A 26238-nucleotide genomic window follows, 5' to 3' on the forward strand; every position below is an offset into this window, starting at 1 on the left:
GTTGCACACATTTCTTTAATGCCACAAAAGGTTTTGTCCAACTTTTTTCATGTAACTGCAGAAATACTGCCCCAGACGTGTAAACAGACTTTGATGTGTCAAGTCTGTGCAGTTCCCCCCCTAAAATCAAATTATCACACAGAAAACCTGGAGGCACGGTCATTTTTCAATGTAGAAAAATGGTACATGTTCCACAGAGAGGGAGCAGCAGATAAATTTGGTCATGATTTTTCCCCTTATATTCACCACGTAATTGTCTCTTGAGATGTCTTCTAGGACATTTTATTGACACGTCTTTCTATAATGTTTATAACATCAGGTAGCTAGAAAATTGCTTTAGGAGGCCAATGGTAAAGTAGTCATACAAGCAAATGTTCAAATAAACTTGGTATCTGTTTTTTTTTCCCCTCTGCAGTTGTAAAGCTGTGTGAAGGCGCATTACTTTACACGCGGCCCATCATACAATTTTTAACCTCATAGCAGAGATTGAAGATAAACACTAACACAGGAAGTGTTAGCTACTCTCAGTTTTGCCTCAGAGTTTTTATAGAGCCATTCTAGAAAACAGTGAGGTGTAGCAATAAGCGATCAAAAGAAAGTTTTGCATGTCTTGCACTACATAAAAAGGCAACATTGTGCCCACTACAATGTACTGTCAGAGATGCAAATTAGACCACTGCAGTTAAATGTAATTACTGTGGTATAATAAAAAGTAAAATCTACCTGTGTAGTTGTGTGAAGGCATTGAGCAAGAGTTCTACGACTCCTTTTGCAAACTATTATCTATTGCAATAGGAGTCATACGTTGGCATTTTAAACTTCAAGAACAAAAAACAGACATTAGATTCACTCTGTATTTAATTTGACTTATGATAAGAAGAGACAACAGTTAAGCAGGAAGGACTTACTGTTTGTACCATCACTATCAATTTATATAAAGAGCAGAGAATTTTGCTGTAAAATTCAATATCGTTAGGTTATCACCCCAGTAGAAACATAAAAGCAAACAGGGTAAGTCTGCAGTACCACCGCAACCTATTTTATCAAAAGTTAACGGTTTGGAAGAAACTTGCATCACTTCAAGTCACAAAGAGTTAATTTAAACATTCAATAAAGTAAGCACACGAATAGAGAGCTAATGCACACCAAAATTGCAATAAACCCCCCAAAACCTAGTTGACTTGTACTGCTGTCACTGTGCTATAATGCCTCAATTATGCCAATATACAGAAAAACTATCACTCCAACTTTAAAAGCTACGATTGACAGGAGGCAAAAAGAGAAAATAAAAAAAATAAAAAAATAGGGGTGGAAAAAAAAAAGTTCTGCAAGTAGTGAGACTCTGAAAGTAGTGACTTAAGACTACAATCAGGACAGGTCTTAAGCCAAAGGATAAAAATCAACTTGAGATTATACATAAAAGAGAATAACCCCCTTTGGGTTCTAGATGTTAGACTGCCCTAGGTTCACTTTGGAAGGGAGTGGTCCAGCCTCCTCTTCTGATCCATTGGAGGTGATGATCAGCAGGGAGGATGCTGGATATGGAATCAGTTTCTGTTCTTTAATGTATTCACTGTCTCCATAGATGCTTAATTTCTGAAAGAAAAAAAAAAAAAAAAAAAAAAGAAATTTTTTTTAAACATCGTTTTGATGATTCTTTTTTTTCTGTCAACACAAACCTCATTATTCAAGGAATTCTTTAAAAAACATTTTTGCCAGCCACGATCTCTAAAGCTTCCATATTGTTTGGTCTATATATAAACCAGAAGTGTCAAAATGACTGTTCAGGAAATAACTTCAGCCCAAATGCACACACCAAGCCCACCCGCTATTTGTAAGGTGCCCTTTGTCTGGTATTTTTGCTGGTATTCTGTTCATTCAGTCACTTTTTTGCCCGTGTTAGTCTAGTAAGGTGGCTATTACATTTCTTGAGACCAGTCTTTGGTGATACAGAGTGAAGCATTTTGAGTATGCGACCAATGCAGACATGCTTGCATGCACTTCTCTAAAACACACAATGATGGTACGCGCAGGCAGAATACTGACTGGCTGAAACATCTGCTTGAAGGGAGCAACAGTGGCATTTGGCACAAAATGGAAGAAGTGTATATACACTGTATGAAAAAGTATGCATAAGAAACTGAATTAAGCAGAAGTGGATATCATATTTTCTTGTTTTTAAACAGTGTTTCTCTTCACTGTAAAGAAGCCATTTGTCTGTTATGATTTCTGTGTTCTCTGCAGCTCTGCCACCAGCTGTCGTTGGAGACAAAATATTTTGATGCTGCCCCCTGGTGACAGTACACTGCTATAACATGAGGATAAAGGTCCACGTAGCTCCTTGAAGACTCCACAAAGGACTGGCACACATATAAAGCATAAAGACGAGTTGGAAACAAAGAAATAGTCCTTTGGTATCATTCTGTGCTGCCACATTATAATGGGATTTATTACATATGAATGACATGTAGATTTGTGCAATTACTCTGCAGAGGGCTCTGGAAAGGGCATAATTTGAGAATCCTCATTTTAGAAATACTGGTTGGGTGATTTTGGACAAGACTGGCATTTCCAACCTTTGTGCCAAGATATGCTAGTCACCTCGTAGCTGTAGCTTCATAATTACTATGCAGATGGGAAAGTGGAACCAAGTTTCTTATTTAACTTTGCAACAGCACAATAAGCAATTATCCATTTAAAAATAATTTATACGGAGTATAAAAACAGAACTACAGCAACTAAATTCACACATAGCAGATACGCCCAGATTAAGCTTGTGTGCTAAACAAACTGCTGTAAACCACTTAAACAAACAAGAACAGATATCATACCTCAGCAGGTACATACTGATCCACAGCAGTTGCCACAGTGGCACAGCAGATCCAGATCAGGACAAAAACAGACAGGACCAGAGTTGTGGTAAGGATCCACCCCGGTAGCCAAGGATTCCTGAGGAGTAAAGGATAAGTATCAAGGTTATGTAGCTGCACAAAGGCAAGACCCTCAATACCATTAATATCCTGTTCAAGTTAAGTAACAGCACCTCTTGGACAATGTAGACAGAAATGTGCTAACCAACCTTGAGAGAGAGCTGAAAAGATTGTATTCGTCATTATAGGTGTGGTCCCCAGCCATGTCTCTGTCCCTCTCCTGGATTAAAGTGCGTTCGTAGTCCTTAAATACAGGGCTGCTCAGTCCAGGAACTTGAAAACAAGAAACCAAACTCAGAAAGATATTCAGTGATGTCTGCCTTAACCTAACACATTCTTTGAGATCAAAACTACTTTCGTCCTTAACTAATTACTTTATTTTTTAAGAGGATGAATGAAACTCTTACAGCTCTTCTGAGGTTCCTCTTTAACATATTTTTCCAGTTCAAACTGGGAGAAGAACTTGATTTCAGGTACAGCCTGTTAAATATAGGGCAGATTTTTATTTATTTATTTTTCCTAGTCATTTTGCTCCATTACATTTGCACATTACCAGGGTGAAGTGCATTGTTTTGCATCTGGTAGATTAGGGGGTTGGTTTTCTTTTACTTACCTGGCAAATGATGACTTTGCCATCATCAGCCTGGAGGTAAAAAGTCCATGTGGAAGTGATGAAGCTGTGGGCCTGACTCATTACATCATCCCAGAAACCTCGGACCAAAGTCAATGGGTACAGAAGGTGAATCTTAGGCATCATGCTCTCCAACTGGGGGAAAAAAACAAACAAACATATTGAACAAAGGATTATTTTAAAAGTGGGAGCTGAAGTGCAACAAATACAGAATCAAGAGAGATCAAACAGCTGACCTAAATGAAAGCTGCATGCTCCAGTACCAAAGCCATCCCTACAGTAAAGTTGCAAAAGCAATTTCAAGTCTCTGCATTTAAACTTTAGTTAAATGCATTCACTGAATCTGAACTAACTATGAAAAAAACTACTAATACTGCAGATGGTTCTGTGGAAGCCACTGCGTGAATGCGTTATACACAGTCATACCTGCTTATTTCGCTGCTCAGCGAAGGGGAGCTGATTCTGACAGCCCAGGTTGCATGCATACTGCTCATCAGACTGGGTGTAGGCTTCGTGACAGGCTGCAGAAGTTTGAAAGAGGTGAGCGATAATAGATGATAGAGCCAACAGATCAAACTGGATTGTGGATACAGAACAAAGAGTCTCTAGAGCAAGCTTACACCATGGAACTGGATGTATTAAAACGGAAGCAGATTGTAAGAAATACTTTATTGTTACGAGCATAGCACGTAATTAGTTAGCAAACCTCTTCGACAGCACAGCTGTGAATTAACTGGGTCAGTGCATAGCTTACTTGATTCACACTCGGATTTGGTCTGATTTAAATCTTCGCTGTCACGGACAAACTGACAAATGGAGAACAGGCGGCAGCCTCTCTGACAGGCATATAGTTCTTCCTCCTGTACAATAAAAAACAAACGGGAGGACCAGTTGAATGACTCGACAAACAAGGATATCCAGCTGAAAGATGACGCACTTTCAAAACTTGTCCTTCACAAACAATATTCGCTGAAGAAAAATGCATTGCAAAAAAGGAAAAAACACACGCTTGTCCACTTATTAAACGCAAAAGCTAGCTAATGGTAGCAGCAGTCGCTTTCCTTTTCAATATGACAACTTACCCGAGGATAGGTATGCAAACTGTATGTCATTTCACATGATTTATGGCAGGACGCAGTGTTTCCCAAGACGCTGTCAAATACATCTGAAGATACTAAGGTGCCTGCGAACAGGACGGCGAGTCCCAAAGTGCAGACAATTGAGGAAAGAGACCCCATTTCGCCTGCCAAAACCTAAACAAATAACACGATCCTCTTCCTCGTTCTCCTTATCGGGTTGTGTTCTCGCGGGAACTTTATCTCGCGCGAGACTTTTTTCAGAGTTTGCTAAATTTAAGCTTTGCTAAGTTTAAAAACCCTAAAATCTTGTTTGGAAAACAATGTTCCAACATGAGAAGTTCTATTTTGTATTCAATGTAAACAGTTTGTGTTTTCCGTCTTCTTTTTTTCTTTGTAAACTATATCCACAAATACTCAACAATAATATTTTGACTAAAAAAAACCTAAAATCCTAACAGTAACAATAATCAAACAATAAATAGTGGAAAAAAATCAATGTGTTCATTTGTATTGTTTTCCGAAGCAAAAATAATAAATAAAAAAAAAGACTGATATCCGAAAAGTCAGAGAGGAAGATAAGGCCAAATTATTCAAAAGACATTTTACTGAGAATACCAGCGATGATACTAATATAATAATAGTATTATATTACTTTAAAATTAATATTCATATTATACAAAAACGTTGGTCATTTATTTACTGAAATTTTGTACACGAGGGCTTCCACATCTTTCTAATCTGCTGAAGAGATTCATTGTTTCCGAGTGTACGTAAAGGCAACATTGCCACTGCTATTATTTACCATAGCCATCCAGCTACTGTTAGCTCTATCAAAGAGATTATTTATCGCAGTTGTAGCGATAATATGGAGCTATCCTTTAGTAGACTATAGCGGAATTACATAATTAACACTGGCAAAGCATTTATTCAGTTAAATTTGGCTTGAGTTAGACAACGTTACCCGAAAGGCAGAAAGTAGCTGTTAGCTGAACCACGTAGGAAATCGGCTTCTTTTTAGTCAAACTGTTGTATTAAAATTTGTCAATCTCATTCTTTCTACAAAGAAGCTTCCTGGCTTGCCTTTGAACATGGACAAGTTTGTAGTGCGGTTTCCTAAGGGAGACGCACCTAAAAAATCGAAGACAGACGAAAAGGTGTACAAACAGACTACAATTGAATCTCTACGGGTAAGACATTAGGCATGCATGTATTGTGTGTTAACGCATTTATGTAGTAATTGCTTGCCTTTTGTGTTTCGTAAAGCGAGTGGTTGTTATTGAGGACATCATGCGTTACAAGTCAATGCTGGAGCTGCCAGAACAGAGCAAAGACAACCTGCTGACTGCCCTGAAAGAGCTGAGTAAGAAGGTCCCTTCCAAGGAGGTGCTCAAGTCCACGAAAATAGGTAAACACAATTTTTAATAACTCTTTATACAGATGGGCTGTCGTTAGAAAGTCATTTAAGTTTCCATTTTAGTTCAAAGATTGCACAACCAACCTTTATAACATGAATAACAGCTTACATGTGAGCTGAGTTTGCTTTTACTCTCTTATTACATGAGAATTATAACTCTGAAGAGCAAACCACTCATTAAAACAGTGTTCTCCTCATAAATGCCAGGCCAGTCAAATTCACAATATTCACATACGTAATCAAAACATCTCTCTGCTAAGGTCACACTGTCAACAAAATGCGAAAGCATCTGGATCCCGAAGTAAGTTCAATGGCAGCAAAGGTTTACACGGACTGGAGGACGTTCATCGAGGAGAATTCCAATAAGCCATCCATTGAAGTGCGCTCGGACAAACAGTCTGAAGGACTCAGGAGCAACGCTAGAAGGCTCATGTCTGAAGCACTAGAGGTCAAGGTAAGATGGAGAATCTCAGGGCAATCGTGAAACATGGCTTTAGAAAGATTTATTTTTTTTATTATTTTCGTTTCTTCCCGTTTCCTTCCTTATCATGTTACATGTTGAATGTAAGCCTGAAAATCAGCATATATGATTTATTGATCGCTGTTTACGAGTGTATTTTAACTTATGCACATTTATTAATTTAAAATATTCCATTCCCAGCACTGGCATGTTCTTTATAAGAAGTATCTGAATGCTTGTTCATCTTACAGCTACTTGTTGTCTGTCTGACTCATTCCTGAAATATTTCTGTTCATCTTTCACCTACAGGAAGATTCTGGTCTTATAGACAACATCGAGAGGGAAGTGTTTCACCAGAGCTCCCGACTGGTCAGCACTTCATACAGACGGACTGTTAGAGCACTTGTGTTTGCCTTCAAACACAACCCTGAGGTCAGAACTCAGGTGAAGAACAGCACAATAGCAGTCAACAAGCTGGTCTCTAAATACAAAAAATAACAGAATAATAAACTATGTAGAGCCAGCTGTATATGGAAAATAGTTTTAATACAATTGGAGAAGGATTTTATGCACACATTTTTTTACATTTTATTTTTATTGTTTTCTTGATTTTCTGTAAAGAAGTTTAAAAAAAATCTTTTTGTGGCACATCAGTAGCCTAGCACTTTTTGCAACTGCACATGAATCATTGTAAAGAATACTGTAGGTGATGATATTAATGCTATTCCTTTTTGTAATGTAATAATGTAGGCATTCCTTTTCAACAGGTGCATTGTTTTTTTGTCTTGTAAATGAACATTTTTATACGAAACGTGATTTAAAGCATGACAACTTAAGCACTGGAGTCCTGTCTTTGATGAAGAAGAGCTAATATAATCACACATATATATATATATATATATATATATATATATATATATATATATATATCTAAAGAAGCACTAGCCAAACAATAGCTATAACCATGAGAATAACAGCCAGAACACAAATGCTAATAAAGACAATATCGCTCAAATCATGAGGCTCAGCTTCTGGATCCCCTTCACTGCCACTGCTACCATTGTCAGTTTGCTGGGCCTGCTCCTCCAGACGACGCTCCTCTGCAGAAATGATGGACACTGATGCTATTTTCCGCAGGGCATCGCACTGCAATTTATATTCTTGTACATTTTCCTGCTTCCCATCAGAGAAATCAATGTAGAGTTTGTTTACAAGCATGGTGATGTTCCGATGTTTCTGTAAGGGATCATTAGATACAGTATTAATAGAAGCAAGTCGCAAGTGTCTGCAACAATTGTTTAGCAGTTTAAATAGGGCAAATTGCTGCCTATTATAGTGTGCCAGTAAATGAGAACATGTTAGTCACCTGGCTGGCAGTACCACAGTCGACAAACTGAGCCACTATCTTGTATGAAGTGGTCGTTAACTGCGCTGTACAGGTCGGGTTTCCTAAGTAGATGCTCTCACGGTCCAGCTGAGGTAAGGACTGCTGGGGTATCACAATGGTGAATTCTGATCTTGTGCAGCTAACATTTACAGGCACCACTTGGATTGAGGAAAAAAAATCACACTTTTTAAGAGCAGCATAAGAATGATATGGAAAAAGTTAACAAAAAGATATTTTAGAAGTTAATCATACGCCTGTACAAGGAATATTTACCTCCCTGATAAGAAGCGGTGAATCCTCTGTGTGCTTCATTTCTGTCTGTGCTGAGCACGACCAGCAACTTGTTGCCCTTTGAGACGAGAGAAGAAGGATGCTCCCTGCCACACCAGCGTCCCATCAGAGCGTCCGTCTGGCTATTCCCATCATAAACTGCGACAGAGTCATAGTCGCACTCATCTGATAAACTGTTGCGGTCCTCCAAGTCCATTAAGGGGAAGAAGAGTTTGATGCGGTAGCCTGCGGCTAGAGTGATGCTCCAGTGGCAGTTAATGTTGTTTGGGTAGATGTTGGGGAAATTTGGGCTGCTAAAGTTGCCACTCACATGAGACAGCACCTGCTGGCACTCACCTATTAAAGTACAGCCAATCAGATAGTCATTTGGATTGCAGATGTTAGCTTGCTGCACTGCGTTCATTTTATGATTGGCTTTTTTTGTACTTCATCCTCTCCATGCAGCCTCATGTAAGTCTCGGACTAAAAGTTTATGTTTAAGATCCTGGTCACTGTGTCTGGCAAATAAATTTTAAATGGGCAAATGACATTACCAGAGCCTCCTCCAGATGTTCTGTTTAACTCCCACAGACCAAAGACATGTTTATATGACTGATTTAATCAGTGACTGTAAGTTGGCTGCGTGTGTGACTATTAGAGTGTGTGGTTGTCTGCCTCTCTGTGTTAGATCTGTGATGGGCTGGGGGTTATAAATGGCATTTATACAGGTGTCTCTTCAAGTTTGTTTTTTTTTTTTTATCCTTTTTGCCAGCTGGCTTATGCTCAACAAGGTCAAATGGGCACAGTCTGTGAGCAGCTTTCTAAAAGTTACTCTGCAGTTTCGACTGAACTCGAGTGTCCCTAGACCAGTCAAGGACCTTCACATTTGTGTTTATGATGGTGGTGTTTACCCAGTTTCTATGAAAGAGGATTTTTTTCTTTGCAACTGAAATGCTTCTATTTGATCAGATTGTTAGGGTATATTGTTTCATGCTCTTGATATCTCCTGTGGCTTGTTTCAGTCGAGCTGCAATACCTTTAGCCAATAATAAAATCCATTGTTCTCTGTTTTTTAAAATCCAACATTCTCACAAAATGTTCCCTGTTGATCTTTAGCTTTTTGAAATAGATTTTTTTGTGGGTTTCAAGATAGATTTTCTGTTCTGTGAGTGAACAGAAGTTTTTAAACATAATTTGCTTTAGGTCGAATGTCAAATTGTTGATAATTGAAAAAAAATTACCTTTAGGTTTCTGCATTTACACCAAAAACATGAACACTCAAGGAGAAAAAATACAAAAGGACTTTGCATATTGATGTGAGAAAGCCGAAATCAAATTCACCTACCTGAATAATAGTAGGCCTTGAACCCACGTCCCCCAATGTTGAAGTCAGACTTGAAGACTACGAGAAGTTGGTTGGAAGTAGTGATGATGTTGGGGGGTTTATCTGTCCCACAGTATTTACCCAGATGCCGGTGGGTGACTGTTGGGCCGTCAAACAGGGCTACAAAGTCAAAGTTACATCCTTCATTGTTTTCCAGCTGGAAGTCCAAAAACACCAAGGTGACCACACTTGTGTTAGACACATGGATGGCCCAAGAGCAGTCGGCATTGTTGCTATACTCCTGGGGGTAGCCTGGGCTAGAAATTACTCCAGATAGTCCAGTCAGGACTCCACCACACATATCTAGAGAAGAAAAAATGCAGATTTAGATTTGCATTGGAAATCACATGCACACTTTCTATTCAGTGTGCTGCATTTTTATAGCTAACTGTTAGTCCAAAGTTTAGGCAACAATTCAGGCATTTCTAGTCATGCTAATAGTTCTGCAACTTTTAGAAAAGAAAACAGTAACTAAATTGTAAACACGATAATATGTTCACTGTGAGCATTATGGTTTTGTGAAATTTGCCTCATCTACGCAGCCACTAGGATCCGTATGAGCTCTAATTGAATATAATATACAATATTTAAGTGAGGTCAAAACCAAGAAATTTCACTTACAAGACACGACTTAAACTGTCTAAACATGGCCGGACAAAATCAACTCAAGTTTTGGCCAACTATCCCTGTCACATTGCATTAAGTGTAACAAGCTACCTTTTCTGTAGCCAACAGTGAAGCCCCTGTAGGCCACATGGCGGTCTGAATGAAAGATGATGGACATGACATTCCAAGAAGAGGTGAATTGAGGTGGAGAGATGTCCCCACAAAATGTCCCGAGGAGGTTCCCTTCATCCTCAGATATGCCATTGTATATTTTAATGTAATCATAAGCACAGCTTGCGTGGTACTCCAGCTCAAAGTAGTGGAAAGTGAGGAGGACAGAGGAGCCCTCTGCTACCACAATTAGCCAGGAACAGTGTGTGTTGTAGGGGTATAGGCCTGGGAAGTTTGGGCTGGAGAAATTGCCAGATGGAGCAGAGAGGATTCCTCCACATTTGACTCCTTATAATGACAAAAAATAAACAAAACAAAACAGAAAAAACATTTCATTTCAGTTCAGAGAAAGAAGTCATGGTTCACCGTGAAAGTGTATTACAAGCTGACATTGAACAATTGGATCCCACCATTCTCTCTATATACAGTACCTGCAAGATAAAGCACTCCCAGCATTGCTCCATCAAGATAAAGAATGGCAACTCACCTTTTTTAGAATCAGCCTTGTCAAAGAGCAGTACTAAATGAATCAGTATAGTCACCCTGAGAGTCATGTTGTTATTGCTGATTTGGCTTTTGTCACACCCCAGCTACAATAACGGCAGAAACGCACAACGGCAATGTCAGAGCGCACAGCCTTGAGACATCAGCAGCGGTGCCTGTAGAGGTAAGAGGACTTTGAAAAATTCATCCGTAGCCTGAATGAGTAACCTGATAGCTGCCTAGGCCATGCTTTGCCTTTCCGCTAAATTTTAATGACTGATATCCAATGAGCATGAGTGGCTTGTCAGGACACTGTTTGGAGAGATGTTATACATTTTTAATGACACACACACACACACACACACACACACACACACACACACACACACACACACACACACACACACACACACACACACCCCAGTACACTAAACACCAGCTGCAAATGGAGTTAATAAAGAGGTAAGAAGGAGAGAAGGATGATCGTATTTGTCACTAATATAAATGGCTTCATTAATGTGATGTGAAAGAAAAGATCCCACAGTCACAAAGTAATAAGGGCACTGTGCAGGCTTTGTGTTTGTTAAAGCAGCTTAAGCATGCATTTGCATTTTAATGCACTTGAGTATATATAATGAGGTGAAGCGCAGAAATAGTGTTTATTGTTTCTGTTACTACTGAGGTTCACACCTGCAGCTTCTGTTTGAATAGTCTCATTGTACCTAAGCACAATTTTTAAAACAATGGGTTTCAGGAGGACGAGAACTTTATCATATCAAATCTTTTATTCTCAACAAATGCTTCATAATTGCTTTGTGGCAGTTCTGTTCATATAAGTTAAAGGGCTCATTTTTTGTGTAATAATGTGCTTGTTTTAAATTCAAACAAACACAGACTGTGCCACTGCATTGTATCTGATGAGTAAGGTAATTTTCCTCAGAAAATGCAAACCTTTTTAATGCAAATTCTGTTTATACTCTGATTTCTGTTTATGGGAAGAGTAATGCGGCGACTCTCAGACAGAGATTTTGTGGTATTTGCCAAACGCCAATCATATTCCATGAGTCATTCCTTCTGTTTTTGCAGCCTTATAGCCGAGCGGTGGAGACACATGTAGACAGTAATCCTGAGTCAATGTGATTGCACAGCAGACAGGGAGATAAAGTACTCTTAGTAAAAGCCTATTCTTCAAATAAATGTTTACTATTCCAGCAGTGCCGTGAAGGCAAGGCTTTTAGATTGAGCGTGTCTAATAGCTTCAGTGAGCAACACTAATTCCTAAAGAAACCTGCTAGATGGTGCTGTTACACTGTGAAAATAAAGTGAAAATCAACACTGGGTTTTAAAAAGTCATGTCAAGCTCTAAGCTGAAATAAATAAGAATGTGATTAAAATCAGTCAAGTGTTTTTGCACAGGGGTTCCTGGAACTAAAATGAACCGCCTTGCCTTTGAATTTTAATTCTCTGAAAGCTTGTCATTGTTCAAGGATGTGGGTGCTGGGCAGTAGTGAAATGTGTTTCTGAAAGATACCGAGTGTTTAGAGCAATTAAATCACCTATTAGCAAGTAAATACTATAAAAAACAAAATGGTTGAAACTGAATTCCCGCAGAATAAAAATGAACTTCAGTCGCACAAAAGCAGACGTTTGACTGAAGAGTTTAATTCAATGATTTAGTTCCAGAAATGCATGAAAGGAGTGTTAAAATTATATTCAGGAACATTAAAAAAAAGAAGCAATTTTAGTAAATATCAGAAGTGGGTGGTTATTTAGACATTTGGCAGTTGTGAAGAGTGGATGCTGTTGTTGATGGGCACACTCCACAGTCTGTCTAGCATCTTTTAATTGAAACCACACAATGGCAAATGCTATATTTGTGTGTGTTTTACAAAAATCTGTTTACTAAACATGTTTTTCCAAATGAAGACTGTCAAACTCAGCTGTAAGACTATGGTGGTAACTGCTGTTTGTGATGAATGGTACAATCATTGTGGGAATCAGGTGTTTCTGTTATGCTGCGGTGGGGCATTTGATGATTGGAGTCCAGCCTTTTCTTTAAAGGGAAGAGTAATTCCAAAGTTATTCTAAGTGATCATTGCATAATGAAACATCTCTATCCTACTTAAAGTGGGCTCTTACAGGATGGCAATGCCACCATAATTGATGGGTATAAAAATGATGTAATCCATATGCTATGGCCTTTAAAGTCATCACCTCTGTACTCAGTATGAGATCTTGACAGGAGTTAGATTGCAGAGACTATGTTGTGGAAAAATTGAATTTCTGCATGTGACACTACATGAAACAGTTAATCACCACAGTTTTATGATATGTACAACTGTATCCAGTGACTTCTTGCCGTAATGTGTCTTTTAATGTCATTTAATGCATGGTATATTTGTAGAGATAAGATCTAATGATAACTTTTGGTGAAACAGTGAGATCAAGGTGCATTAATAATATTTAAATCTTAGAGCTTTACCTCTTGACTTAATGAATATTTTAGATAAAGCAGTGGTGATCAAGCAAAATTAAACAGGGACTTAAACAGGGACACTCCACTACAGCCTTGTACCCTGTAGTCCTGTGCAGTGTTACCTTTCAGCCAGAAATTGTTTTTTTTCTCCATTGCAATGATTTTGTTAACATCTCCACCTTCTCTATACCAAGGACAATACTGATTTGTTATTGCGCCGCCAATTGGGAGAACTCTCAGACTGGATTATGGCCAATAATGAGCTAAGCCTCCCTCTATAGTTATGAGGGCAATGAAATCCGTTATTCGGGTTATGAAACAGAAAGGAGAAGGGATAAACATTCTCCTGGCAATTGTGGTTATACTATCATTACTTAACTGCACCAGATGAGATGAGATTTGTCTTGCTAGTGATAGTTTTTGATATAAAATTAAAGAGTGGAAAAACGCACCACAGAGAATTTACACAGAAAATATGATATATATGATGGAAATTGGCCATATATATATATATAGCCAATATATATATATATATATATATATATATATATATATATATATATATATATATATATATATATATATATATACCTTGTACAGTGGGGCAAAAAAGTATTTAGTCAGCCACCGATTGTGCAAGTTCCCCCACTTAAAATGATGACAGAGGTCAGTAATTTGCACCAGAGGTACACTTCAACTGTGAGAGACAGAATGTGAAAAAAAAAAATCCATGAATTCACATGGTAGGATTTGTAAAGAATTTATTCGTAAATCAGGGTGGAAAATAAGTATTTGGTCACCTGAAACAAGGAAAATCTCTGGCTCTCACAGACCTGTAACGTCTTCTGTAAGAAGCTTTTCTGTCCCCCACTCGTTACCTGTATGAATGGCACCTGTTTGAACTCATCATCTGTATAAAAGACACCTGTCCACAGCCTCAAACAGTCAGACTCCAAACTCCGCCATGGCCAAGACCAAAGAGCTTTCGAAGGACACCAGGAAAAGTATTGTAGACCTGCACCAGACTGGGAAGAGTGAATCTACAATAGGCAAGCAGCTTGGTGTGAAAAAATCAACTGTGGGAGCAATCATCAGAAAATGGAAGACATACAAGACCACTGATAATCTCCCTCGATCTGGGGCTCCACGCAAGATCTCATCCCGTGGGGTCAAAATGATCATGAGAACGGTGAGCAAAGATCCCAGAACCACACGGGGGGACCTGGTGAATGACCTGCAGAGAGCTGGGACCAAAGTAACAAAGGTCACCATCAGTAACACACTACAACGGCAGGGAATCAAATCCCGCAGTGCCAGACGTGTTCCGCTGCTGAAGCCAGTGCATGTCCAGGCCCGTCTGAAGTTTGCCAGAGAGCACATGGATGATACAGCAGAGGATTGGGAGAATGTCATGTGGTCAGATGAAACCAAAGTAGAACTTTTTGGTATAAACTCAACTCGTCGTGTTTGGAGGAAGAAGAATACTGAGTTGCATCCCAAGAACACCATACCTACTGTGAAGCATGGGGGTGGAAACATCATGCTATGGGGCTGTTTTTCTGCCAAGGGGACAGGACGACTGATCCGTGTTAAGGACAGAATGAATGGGGCCACGTATCGTGAGATTTTGAGCCAAAACCTCCTTCCATCAGTGAGAACTTTGAAGATGAAACGAGGCTGGGTCTTCCAACATGACAATGATCCAAAACACACCGCCCGGGCAACAAAGGAGTGGCTCCGTAAGAAGCATTTGAAAGTCCTGGAGTGGCCTAGCCAGTCTCCAGACCTCAACCCCATAGAAAATCTGTGGCGGGAGTTGAAAGTCCGTGTTGCTCGGCGACAGCCCCAAAACATCACTGCTCTCGAGAAGATCTGCATGGAGGAATGGGCCAAAATACCAGCTACTGTGTGTGCAAACCTGGTAAAGACCTATAGTAAACGTTTGACCTCTGTTATTGCCAACAAAGGTTATGTTACAAAGTATTGAGTTGTATTTTTGTTATTGACCAAATACTTATTTTCCACCCTGATTTACGAATAAATTCTTTACAAATCCTACCATGTGAATTCATGGATTTTTTTTTTCACATTCTGTCTCTCACAGTTGAAGTGTACCTCTGGTGCAAATTACTGACCTCTGTCATCATTTTAGGTGGGGGAACTTGCACAATCGGTGGCTGACTAAATACTTTTTTGCCCCACTGTATGTCAGTATGATTAGAATAAGAACACTAAACCACTGATAAGATGTTTTTAAACAAATAGAAGTAAAACTTATTGTTAATAGTTACATATTAATATTAGTTACATATTTCAAATTTACCTTAACCTCCACTCCAAATGACAGCCCTGAAATGATATACTATTAGTCTGTCACAGTAAATGAAATGTTATGCCAGCTGAAAAAAAGGATAATAACAAAAAGAATTTAAAGAAAATGTTTAGAGAGGAATGTTGGCGAATGTGCTGACAGAAATGTGAGAAGTACTTAAAGCACAAAACATATCTCATCTTTCACAATGACCTTATTATTACACTGCACAAAAATAATGAATGCAGTGATTGGTGGTTTGAAGCCTCTACTTGTGAGTAGAATGGGTGCAGTCAGTGAAACCCAAGTTCCTGGTTAAATACCAAATTTGGTTAATAAGCTGTATCCCTGGCCAAGGGTGCGTCTTACAAAGAGTAAATAACATTTCAGTTAAATCCTAGAATTTCACTCACCTAAAACATAAACACATATCTCCTATAAAGGTTGGCAGATGGTTGCATTAAACCAAAAAGCACAATCCAGTTTAGTGACTCATATTAGCTGAGGTGATGCCTAGCAAACAATTAAAGGGTTAAGCATCCGCCTCGTGGGTATATCTCTTGTTCTGAATATTCTCTTATTCCTCGACTGGCACACAAAGCAAAATAAAGGAGGCAGGACTGTACTGAGAGCCTAGAGTGTCCGGTGTGACTGGGTGGTAATGGCAAATGGTTTACATGGCTTGAGGCTCAGACAGAAGGGCCCATTACCAGAATTTTGCTTAAGGGCTAGTGAGGTGAGTATGAGCTCTGTTTGAGTTGATGGCATGCTATAATGTTACTGTGTGAATATAAACATCTAAAGTGCCTCGAGTTGCATCTTGAGCTAAAGTCTGTGTAACACTTGTGATTTTAACTGTTACTCTCCCACATATGCACTTGTTTGCAATGTCACTGTGTTTGCACTTTGCAAGTTCTTGGTAACTGGTCATTTTTGCCTCATTTTGTGTTATTTTTATTTGTCATGTAAATTATAAGGTCATAAGGTGAAGAATGGATTGGATACCGCGTTCCCCTTTAGGTCGTTACCATGCTTAGTGGGTCTCATTGGCTTATTCTGTCATTGTCCACTTGGGTCTCAATTAGAGATGAAGATTGTGTTATTGTAAGGATGATTGTTCTCATCCATGCAGCCTCTTCGCATAATTATTTCCCTGTGGTATGTGCCTCAAGAGAAGAAAAACATTGCTTTTAGCATCAACATAATGGATGTGTTCAAGACAACAGATGTTCATTTGAAGTCATGTCAGATGTCACACCACAGAACGATTTATAGTGCTATGTAAAGTAATCATTTCATTTTCTCTTTTTGTCGGAATGTAAAGCAAAGAGCAGGACTGAACAATAAATCTGTGTCACATTCACTGCCGATGGGGGAAAACTGCAATGAAAGAAGAATTTAAAGCAATCCTTTACGTTTTTTATTCTTCCATTACAATAGAGTAATGATGATGGTATCTATTTCACGTGCTAGTAATCTATTTTTTGTGAATATTGAAATTATTCTTGACATTATGTTACAAATAGAATTCCATACTACAATATCTGTCAGAGAAATCATAATTATGTGTTTCCCTAAAAGGTTTTTGGCTTTTAGTAATCAGTTGAAATCTCATTCCCACTTCAAAATAATCTGCCAGGAAACTGTTCTTGCATGGCCAGTGAGTTGTCAAATGAGCCAAGTTCACGTTTTTGTGTGTCTCTGTCGTTTGCTAGACCCGTCCATATCCAAGCAAGCATTAACCTTCTGGACTGAAAACTGAAGCCAGAGCAGAAGTGCTGAAAGATTCGTTTTTGGAATTACAGCTCAAGGCTGGCATCAATAGTAATTCAGTGTCCACAGACTGCCATATTAAAATGTACAACTTTAGAGTGGGAATAAACATGTTTATAGCATGGTGTAAAAAAAAAAAGAAGAAGAAGCTTTTGGCAGGTGGTGCCAGTGCAGGTATCTGAAGTCTTGTCTTCTAGGCTTAACAATGAAGACACTGAACTTGAACTCTTCACCATTTATGTGGTGCTGGTACATTTTGAAGTAGTTTTAATTTTGTTTTCTGACCAACACAATTGTTTGTTGTGCTCTTAATTGTACAAGTGAAACTATAATATCTGTGTTTAGACATTGGACCAATACAACATATGAATACACTTTGTTAACCAAGCTCTGTAGCATCAGCTGTCCACTTTCTGTATGGTGATTATGTTATTACTGTAAGATCAGAGGTACAAGGTATAATGTTAAACCAATATGTAGATGATATCAGGTTTCTCACTCACTGTTGATAAAAAGATGTCTATTTTTTAAATGTATGGAATGTCTATAATTGTGATATCTGTTCTGTTGTGGTTTTAACTGGAAGTCACCAAGACACAAAAAAAATCTCAAAAAGAACAAAAAATGAAAATAACAAATATGGTCAATATATTACTAATAAAAGCTTCAAAATTTATGTTCACAAACCAGTGGATGACATTTTATTGGCTACATCTGCAATTTGTATACAGTGCCTATAATATACTGCCATTTTTTGCTATTTTCTATTTGCCCTCTTAACGACGTGTTTCGAAGAATGTATTGTTCAGTTAGCTCTGTCAGTTTTTAAGTCAATTTCATCATCTCTGTTGTAGTAAATTTGTGATCCAAGCTTGCTGGGGTAAAACAGGTCACATCTTCAGTGCCAAATACCAAAAAACACTTTTTAAATGTTTAAATAAATATAAATCAAAGGAATAAGCTCTTACATCAATCAAAAATACATTCTCCTATAGCACTGTCTGCAGTAAACAGCATGGCAATGTCTCTACCAAAATGCAAGTTTGGAAGTCTTTTAAATTGATTAATAACCCCTAAAACACAAACCATTCAATATCAGTTTTACTAAAAAAAAACCAAATTATTTTGAAAGGCACCATTTATGATGCACTCCCATCAGTAATAAGTGAAATTTCTGTTTAATGTATTTAAAAATATCACAGCAAACACATCAGTGTATGACATCAAAAGCAGAGCTCTGTGTATCAGTTCCAACTGAGCTTTCTAGACGGCTGTGTTGTTTTGGGCAAAAGGCAAAAGCCTTTTATTCATTCAAATAGTGATACTGCCATGTAAATGCTTCAGATAACAGGAATTCATAGGAGGAGAGGAGCACCCAGGCACACAAACAGACTTAAATCTTGGCCCTCAGCAAAACCACTTGATTAAGCTGTTTTAGTGCCCTTTAATCACTGGGTACTAAATATCTGACTCATAATGCATCAGTTATATCAGAAGATAAAACAGCTCTCGCTACGATCTGGCATTGATATTTAAAAAAGTAATCGAACAAATGGAATGATGATGTGGATGTGCAAGGGAATAAATGATACAAAAAGCTTAGATACTTGATGACAAATGTAAGAGCATTGACGTTATGTGAATTATTAAATCGCTTATGACACATTTTTAATCTTTTGAGTTGAATGATGTTGGATTCATTCAGATGTACGTACTGTATTGATGCTGTCCTAAAAACGCAAGCATAAAATGCCCAGAAATGACTAAGCCAAGTTACAAAACCCGTTGTATTCATAGTGATTACAAATACTTGAAAACCTGAATAAATGAGTGAAAACAACAAATGCAGATGCTTCCACAGAGGTGCACTGAATATTAACATTATGCAATCAACTTCCAGTAATTTTATTGAGTAATTTTATTTATAGACATGCTGAATTTGTATCAAGACAAGAAGAGGAAAAGATCCAAACAGGGGTGGGACTCACAAAATAACAATTCTGATAGGCTGGCCACAACAATGACTAGATCATGACAATCATCTACCGCTGTGTGACCCAAAACTATGTGGCATACACCAAAAGAAGAGTACAAGGAGAAGATTTTTTGTAGTTGTAGCAACCACTGTGCATGTGGTTTTTGTCCATTTGCTTGGTAACTGCAAATCAACACGAAATTGCTCTTCGTGGTTGTCTTTATTTTTCGATTAAACATCTCCATTCGGATCAGGGTGGTGCCTTTCAAGATATCAGAGGCCCACTGTGCCGCTCTGAATGGTCTGATAAGTATGAACGCATAAGTACTTATTAAACACCTATCTGAGATTTTGGACTGCTGTGTGAACCACAACTCTACTGCTGTGACCAAAATACCAAATACACCCAGAGATATGTGGAATCGATACCAAGGTACAGGAGCAAAGGGAACAAAGGAGAAAAACCACAATGTCTCTACTAACAGTCGTTATTTGAAACCATGACCACCAATTCTAATGAGCTTGAAAGTCAGTATTTGGTAAGATCATTTGAACCCTCTTAGACAAGCTTTCTTGCAATTTCTTTATAAGTAGTCTTCTGGAATATTTTTCCAGGTTTCTTGAAGGACATTCAAAGCTTCTCTGGATGTTGGGATTTTGTTCTGCCATTATGGGTCATCAGAGTCTAATTGTAATGTATGTTTGCACTGATTGCCGATCACGCTTCAACTGAGTCGTCCTCGGTCAGAAGGAATGGTACTCCACAGTGATGTAGTTCAAATAACTTTACTAAAGAGGTGGCAGATGACATCAACAGGATGTACAGCGTTGGTAGGGAGGCATTACAGTATTCACATGCAGGTAACGGGGGTGTGAGTGTGTATATGGGTATGTGTGTGTGTGGTCATCTGTAAACAGAAAGAACAAACATTTGTATTAACCACTATGGATAGCAGTGTACCCCTTATACAGTACTGTGGGTTTCCAGCGTAATGTTATACAATCTGCCATAACCTCATGGCCACTAGATGGCACCCTAAGACCATAAATGAATTTCTGGCTTGTATATACATTGGCAAACCAGACCTCTGCAGATTGCAACGATTCAGAGAATAAACATAGTAAATAGTTACATCCACCTACAACCACAATGCTTGACAGTAAGTCGTATATGGAATGAAATATGGGCTGAACACAAGGCTGCCTGTAGTAGGCCAAACAAAACGCATCTTAGCGATAGCAATGGGACTAGCCTCTTAGCGATAGCAACGAGACTAGCCTCTTAGCGATAGCAACGGGACTAGCCTCTTAGCGATAGCAAATTACACAGATAAAGTCAACAAGCCTCACTCTCATCTTACAATACTCACATGGTAAGCACGCACGCAGTATTAACTCACACCGAATGCACGTTAATACGTTACTCCTCCGACACACCTCTCATCTGTGCAGCGCTGCGCTGAACACGTTCCCAACCGGAAGTACAGATACCGAGGTGCATCATGGGTAACGTAGTATAAAACAGCTACAGTGAACAAGCGGACTTTTAACAGCCGCCCCTGTATTTGTAGGCAAATACACTCCCGCTAGAGTCCTTCTATTTTGAAACAGTGTCATTTGAGTCCTCAGGAACTTTGGGAAGTTCCACCAACTTAGTTACCGGGCGAACATAGGTACTGTCTTTAACCTTGACCTCGGCAGCTCGAACAACGCCATCAATCCCTGGGAAAACTTTGGCAATGGTACCCACAGGCCAAAGGCCTCTAGGCAAGTTACAGTCCACAATCATAACAGCTTGTCCCACAGCCATGTTGTCAGTGGACCTCCTCCATTTCTGTCGGAGTTGCAGTCCTGGGAGGTAGTTCTGTATGAACCGCTTCCAGAAGTGGTCGCTGATGACCTGACTGTGCCTCCATCTTCTGTTAGAAAGAGTGCCTGAGGGGCCGTAAGCTGCCTGGGGTAGTGCCGAATCATGCCGCCCCATCAAGAGAAGATTCGGTGTGATGGGATCTGGGTCAGCTATGTCAGCCGATGCATAGCCAAGCGGCTTTGAGTTCAAAATGCCCTCAACCTCTATGAGAGCAGTGAGTAGGACTTCTTCCACCACAACTTGGTCCTTCAGGACCACTTGCAGAGCTGACTTCACTGCTCTGATTTCCCTTTCCCATGCTCCTCCGAAATGAGGAGAGTGTGGGGGATTGAAGCAGAAGTTGATAGTCTGCTTGGCCAGTTGCTGCTTGAGGTCCGGCTCCATGTTTTCAAACGCCGTTTGGAGTTCTCTGTGCCCACCTCTGAAATTGGTCCCTCGATCAGACCACATCTCGTATGGCTTTCCTCGGCGTGCAATAAATCTGCGTAATGACATAAGGAAGGAATCGGTGTCAAGACTAGGGAGGAGATCAAGGTGCACGCATCTGGTTGTAAGACACTTGTAGATGATTCCCCAGCGTTTCTCTCTTCTACGACCTATCTTTATCGTGTATGGCCCAAAACAGTCTACGCCCGTTGACCAGAACGGCGGCTTATAGAGTCTCAGCCGCGATGAAGGTAAGTCAGCCATTTTGGGTGTAGAAGGTGAGGCGCGCCATCTCCTACAGTCCACACACTGGTGCTGATGCGTCTTAATGGCTTGACGTCCTCTGAGAATCCAATAGGTGCGCCGTATTTCCGCAAACAGCCTCTCTGCACCTAGATGAAGGAGCTGGTCATCATAAGTTTTTATGATGAGCTTGGTCAGGGGATGTTCAGCTGCTAATACAATGGGATGAATACTGTCTGGATCTAAGTCGGCAGCTCGACGGAGGCGGCCTCCGACTCTGATGAGACCGGTAAGACTGTCATATTCAGGGGACAGCACGCTAAGACGGCTGTCTGAGCGGACTGGGTGCCCGATCTGGAGGGCTCGGGCCTCCTCTGAGAAGCTGTCAGTCTGTGCCGAGCGAAGCAGCATGGTTTTGGTTTCTAGTTGCTCCGCTGCTGTAATAGGAGCCTCAGCCGCCCCGTGTTGGGTCTGGTAGGTAGCAGCAATCAGCTCATCTAGCGTGGCATACTGTGTTGGATCCGGTAAAGTCGGGGATGCAGAAGCGTGCCCACAGAATGCAGTCTTCCTGAGCTCTGCCTCACTGCATGCCGGGAACTCTGTTGGAAACTTAGGCCAAGTGTCAGCAGTTTGTGACAGAAAGGGTGGACCATGTGACCAACGATTGCGGACAGTTAGGTCAGCGAGATGTTTCCCTCTGGTGATGTCATCAGCAGGATTGAGGTCAGAGGTCACATACCGCCACTGTTCAGGAGATGTCAGCTCCTGTATTTCACAGATTCTAGTCCCCACAAATACCTTATAGCGACAGGAACTAGACTGGATCCACTGCAGCACCGTTGTGGAGTCTGTCCACAGGTAGATCGATTTCAGGAGGATGGTGAGCTCTGTCTGGAGTAATTTGGCCAATTGGGCCCCTGTGAGCGCTGCGCAAAGCTCCAGCCGGGGTATTGACACCTGTTTACGTGGGGCCACTCTGGAGCGAGCCATCAGGAATGATGTGGCGATGGGCAGTTGTTGATCGATTACTCGGAGATAAGCCACAGCCCCATACGCCTTTTCTGATGCGTCACAGAATATGTGAGCCTTGTATGTCACATTGCTGGAGTTGTGAGAAGGGGCGTAGCAGCGGGGAATGGTGACATGCTGAAGGTGTGACAGTTCGCCTTCCCACTCAAGCCAGGACTGAAGTAGATTCCCTTCGATGGGCTCATCCCATCCTCTCTCTGTGCTCCACAGGGCCTGTACAATCAGCTTGGCCCTTGTAGTGTAGGGACAAATATAACCTAGGGGGTCATACTGGGTAGCTAGTACCTTGTACACGTTGCGCAGCGTGACCGTGGAGTAGGTTATAGGGCGGTGCTTATATCCCAGGACATCTGTCGGGCAGTGCCAGCTGAGTCCTAATGTTGACTCTTGTGGGTCGAGACTTTTGAAGTTCAGCCAAAGCTCGCAGCTCTCTGATCTAGCTGAAGCGGGCAGGTGAGCAACTACTTCGGGCACGTTGCTCGCCCACTGACGTATCTCGAATCCTCCTTGAATGAGTAAATCTCTCATTCGGTCGATGAGCTGCTTTGCCTCTTCTGGGTTGGATAGGGACTGTAAACAGTTATCCACATAGAAGGCTGTGTGGACAGAGTCACAGATGTCCTTGTGGGTGTCTTCGTGCTCCCTTGCATGTCTCTGTAGGGCGAAAATAGCACAACAGGGGCTACATGTCGTTCCGAAGGGCAAAACTCTCCACTCATATACGTCTGGGGGCCGGTCAGTTTCACAATCCCTCCACAGAAACCGTAGCAGAGGACAATCCTCTGGGAGCAGCCGAATCTGGTGAAACATGGCTCTGATATCTCCACTCACAGCTACAGGGTGTTGGCGGAAGCGGAGTAATACCCCCAGCAGAGTGGGCCCCAAGGGAGGTCCTGGTAAGAGGTAGTGGTTCAGGACGGCCCCCTGAAACTCAAACGAACAGTTGAAGACCACCCTAGCCTTATTATTGTGATGTACCATGTGGTGGGGTACATACCATGACTCAGAAGGGCTATGTGTCTCATCTGGGCTCAGCTTAACAACATAACCAGAATCTACTAACCTGTGGATCTCCTGGCTCTATGTGAGGGTCAGATCAGGATTCTTGGCCAGCTTACGTTCGGTGGATCTGAGGAGGCCTTTTACTGCTTCAGGAGAGACACACATCCGTGGAAAGTCCCTTCTTCTCAGCAGCGGAGTGGCGTATCTCTCGACACCGTCTACTGGGACTCTGATAGTCTTTGTCTCCAACATAGCTACCGCCTCTCTGTCCTCCTTTGACCGTGTGACCTCCTTCTCTGTCCTGTAGGGGGGAGCATCTAGTTGCCACAAACGCTTCACATCTTGATGCACGGCCTCTGCAGGAGAAAGGCACATGTTCAGGCACTGCAGGTCCCCCTCAGATGTAGGCATACTACTGGCCGGCCCCTGGATGGCCCATCCGAGCTTGGTGCAGATAGCTACTGGCCCTTTGGACGACCCCCGAAGGACGGGGCGGACAGGGGTGATGAGATGAGCGTTATCTGAGCCAATCAGCACCAAAGGTTGGATCTGGTTAAATCCCTCAATCTGGACTTTCTGTAAGTGAAGATACTTCTTCTTTAGCTGTTCAGCTGGACATGACTGAGTAGCTAGGCTCAGTTGTTGGGCTGTGAAGGCATGTGTTACTTTGTACCTCACTTTGGGCTTAGCCCTTGGTGAAACCTGAAATGAGACAAAGCCTCCCTTCATCTGGATTACATCTCGACGGATAGTTCTCAGTGAGAGTGTTGCTTCCTCCTGTTCCAAACCTAGAGCTGTAACTGCCGCTGGAAGCACAACAGTCTTCTCTGAGCCGTCATCGAGCACAGCAAATGTATCCAGTGATTTGCTCCCATGATGTAGTTGGATTGGTACTACCTTAAGCATAACACGACCTGAGTGACTTGAATAGTCTAGGTAGACCATACTAGTACTCACAGTTAGTATGTTAGGGTCCCGCTTCTTGGCCTCAACCAGGTCATGGAGCACCGACAAATGCTGGTCACCACAGGTGCTGCACGGCTTCTTCAGAGTGCACTGCTCTGGAGAATGTTTACGGCCACAGCGCCAGCATTTGGCCTTCTCTGTAATCCAGGTAGCCATAGCTTTGAGGTCTAGCCTTTTGAATCCATCACAGCCATTCAGATAATGCTCTGTCCCTTCGCAGTATGGACAATAAGGTTTGAACTTCTGTTTCTTCTTAAGTTGGACTGTCGGATCTGGAGCTGTAGATTCTCCCTCCTGTTTTAGCTTGGCTTGGGCTGGATTTGGGCCGTAGTAGATGGAAGCAGATCTGTTGTGTGGCTTGAGCCCTGCTGAGGCTTTGAGTAGGTTCTTCTCTGGACGTGGCTTGTCCGGGGGCATTTGAGAGGCTTGTCTGGATAGCTGAAGGACTTGGGATTTCCGTTCGAGCCATTCTGAGAAGTCGTACATATTGTATGTTCGGCTGCTGCCACTGCGGATGATCCCCCGGGTGATACAGTACTCGATGAAGTTGTCCCTGTAGTTCAGAGGGAGCTTGGTAAGCAGTCTGTCCACATGTGAACCACAATGAAGCTCGCTGGCTGCTACTTCATCCATGGTACTGAGAAGCCCGACCAGGCTGGACACCGACAGGGAGAGGTCCTCAATAGCTTGAGAGTCTCCAGCTCTAATAGGGGGGGCGTTTAATATGGTGCTAAGCTCACTTTGGACTAACTGCCTTGGCTGTCCATACCTCTGCTCTAGCGCCCTCATTGCACTAGTGTAGGGAGTGCGGTCGTGAATGTAGCGCTTGGCTACCTGTAAGGCGCTGGGATGCTCTAGATGATCTAGTAGGACCTGATACTTGTAATCTTCTCCCAGATGAGAATGTGGCCCTAAGGTGCTGTCCAGCCCTTTCTTCAATAAGGCAAAGTCACTCTCTCTCCCCGACCGGAAGATCACCAGCTTAGGCTTTGGGATGCCATATGAAGACGCCACCATCATCTCCATCAGGTTTGGTAGAGGCGTTCCTGCTGGGTGAGTTGTGGCAACCTGTGGATTATGGTGTTCAGCAGAGGAAGATGATGAATAGTTACTGCCTGAGGGATAAGGAACATAGTACTTGCCAGCTGGATCAGGCACAGCTTCAGGATGCAGTATGGTGGGCACAGGGCGATGAGCTTCTGTCCACTGTGATGGCTGGGTCACAGGCGCTGGTGGACGTGAAGGTTGCTGCAAGTACACAGGATTAGCTGGATGTCTGACTTGGAAGACAGGAGCAGCGGGACGTGACATCTGCTGCAGACTCATTGGGTCCACAGCCTGTGATAGCTGGT

The 26238-nt window shown here is 41.3% G+C and overlaps 4 protein-coding genes across 5 annotated transcripts in view; 1 reads left to right on the forward strand and 3 right to left on the reverse strand.

The window, feature by feature from the left end:
• Window positions 1-842: 842 nt before the first annotated feature.
• Window positions 843-4873, reverse strand: tmem59 (transmembrane protein 59). The gene is made up of 8 exons (XM_086272378.1): window positions 4644-4873; window positions 4316-4421; window positions 3988-4082; window positions 3544-3696; window positions 3338-3410; window positions 3080-3203; window positions 2832-2949; window positions 843-1596 (listed from the first exon to the last, which is right to left on the reverse strand). Exons 1-8 carry the CDS (start codon window positions 4797-4799, stop codon window positions 1444-1446), a joined length of 978 nt encoding a protein of 325 aa, XP_086128504.1. The 5' UTR covers window positions 4800-4873; the 3' UTR covers window positions 843-1443.
• Window positions 4874-5394: 521 nt separating this feature from the next.
• tceanc2 (transcription elongation factor A (SII) N-terminal and central domain containing 2) lies at window positions 5395-7390 on the forward strand. Its single transcript, XM_086272379.1, has 4 exons — window positions 5395-5827; window positions 5904-6045; window positions 6315-6508; window positions 6824-7390. Exons 1-4 carry the CDS (start codon window positions 5729-5731, stop codon window positions 7010-7012), a joined length of 624 nt encoding a protein of 207 aa, XP_086128505.1. The 5' UTR covers window positions 5395-5728; the 3' UTR covers window positions 7013-7390.
• Window positions 7391-7444: 54 nt separating this feature from the next.
• Window positions 7445-26238, reverse strand: part of cdcp2 (CUB domain containing protein 2) — a 45079-nt gene continuing 26285 nt past the window's right edge. Inside the window, exons 1-6 of one of the 2 annotated variants that reach the window (XM_086271979.1) lie at window positions 10820-11165; window positions 10273-10620; window positions 9517-9858; window positions 8175-8528; window positions 7881-8059; window positions 7445-7750 (exon numbers count right to left, since the gene is read on the reverse strand). In XM_086271979.1, the coding sequence (XP_086128105.1) occupies window positions 7445-7750; window positions 7881-8059; window positions 8175-8528; window positions 9517-9858; window positions 10273-10620; window positions 10820-10886 (1596 nt within the window). In that variant the 5' untranslated portion in view covers window positions 10887-11165. Of the gene's footprint in view, window positions 7751-7880; window positions 8060-8174; window positions 8529-9516; window positions 9859-10272; window positions 10621-10819; window positions 11166-26238 lie in introns of those variants that run through there. The other variant, XR_015126046.1, reaches the window with a different exon arrangement.
• LOC147308125 (uncharacterized) lies at window positions 19340-21979 on the reverse strand. Its single transcript, XM_086272226.1, has 2 exons — window positions 20721-21979; window positions 19340-20258 (listed from the first exon to the last, which is right to left on the reverse strand). The coding sequence occupies exon 1, from the start codon at window positions 21908-21910 to the stop codon at window positions 20948-20950; it is 963 nt and encodes a 320-aa protein (XP_086128352.1). The 5' UTR covers window positions 21911-21979; the 3' UTR covers window positions 19340-20258; window positions 20721-20947.

Source organism: Aulonocara sp. 'chitande type north' Nkhata Bay, linkage group LG18 (genome assembly GCF_057382095.1).
Source record: "Aulonocara sp. 'chitande type north' Nkhata Bay isolate Kocher_YH1m ecotype deep benthic linkage group LG18, A_spYH_male_GT1.1, whole genome shotgun sequence".
NCBI lineage: Eukaryota > Metazoa > Chordata > Actinopteri > Cichliformes > Cichlidae > Aulonocara > Aulonocara sp. 'chitande type north' Nkhata Bay.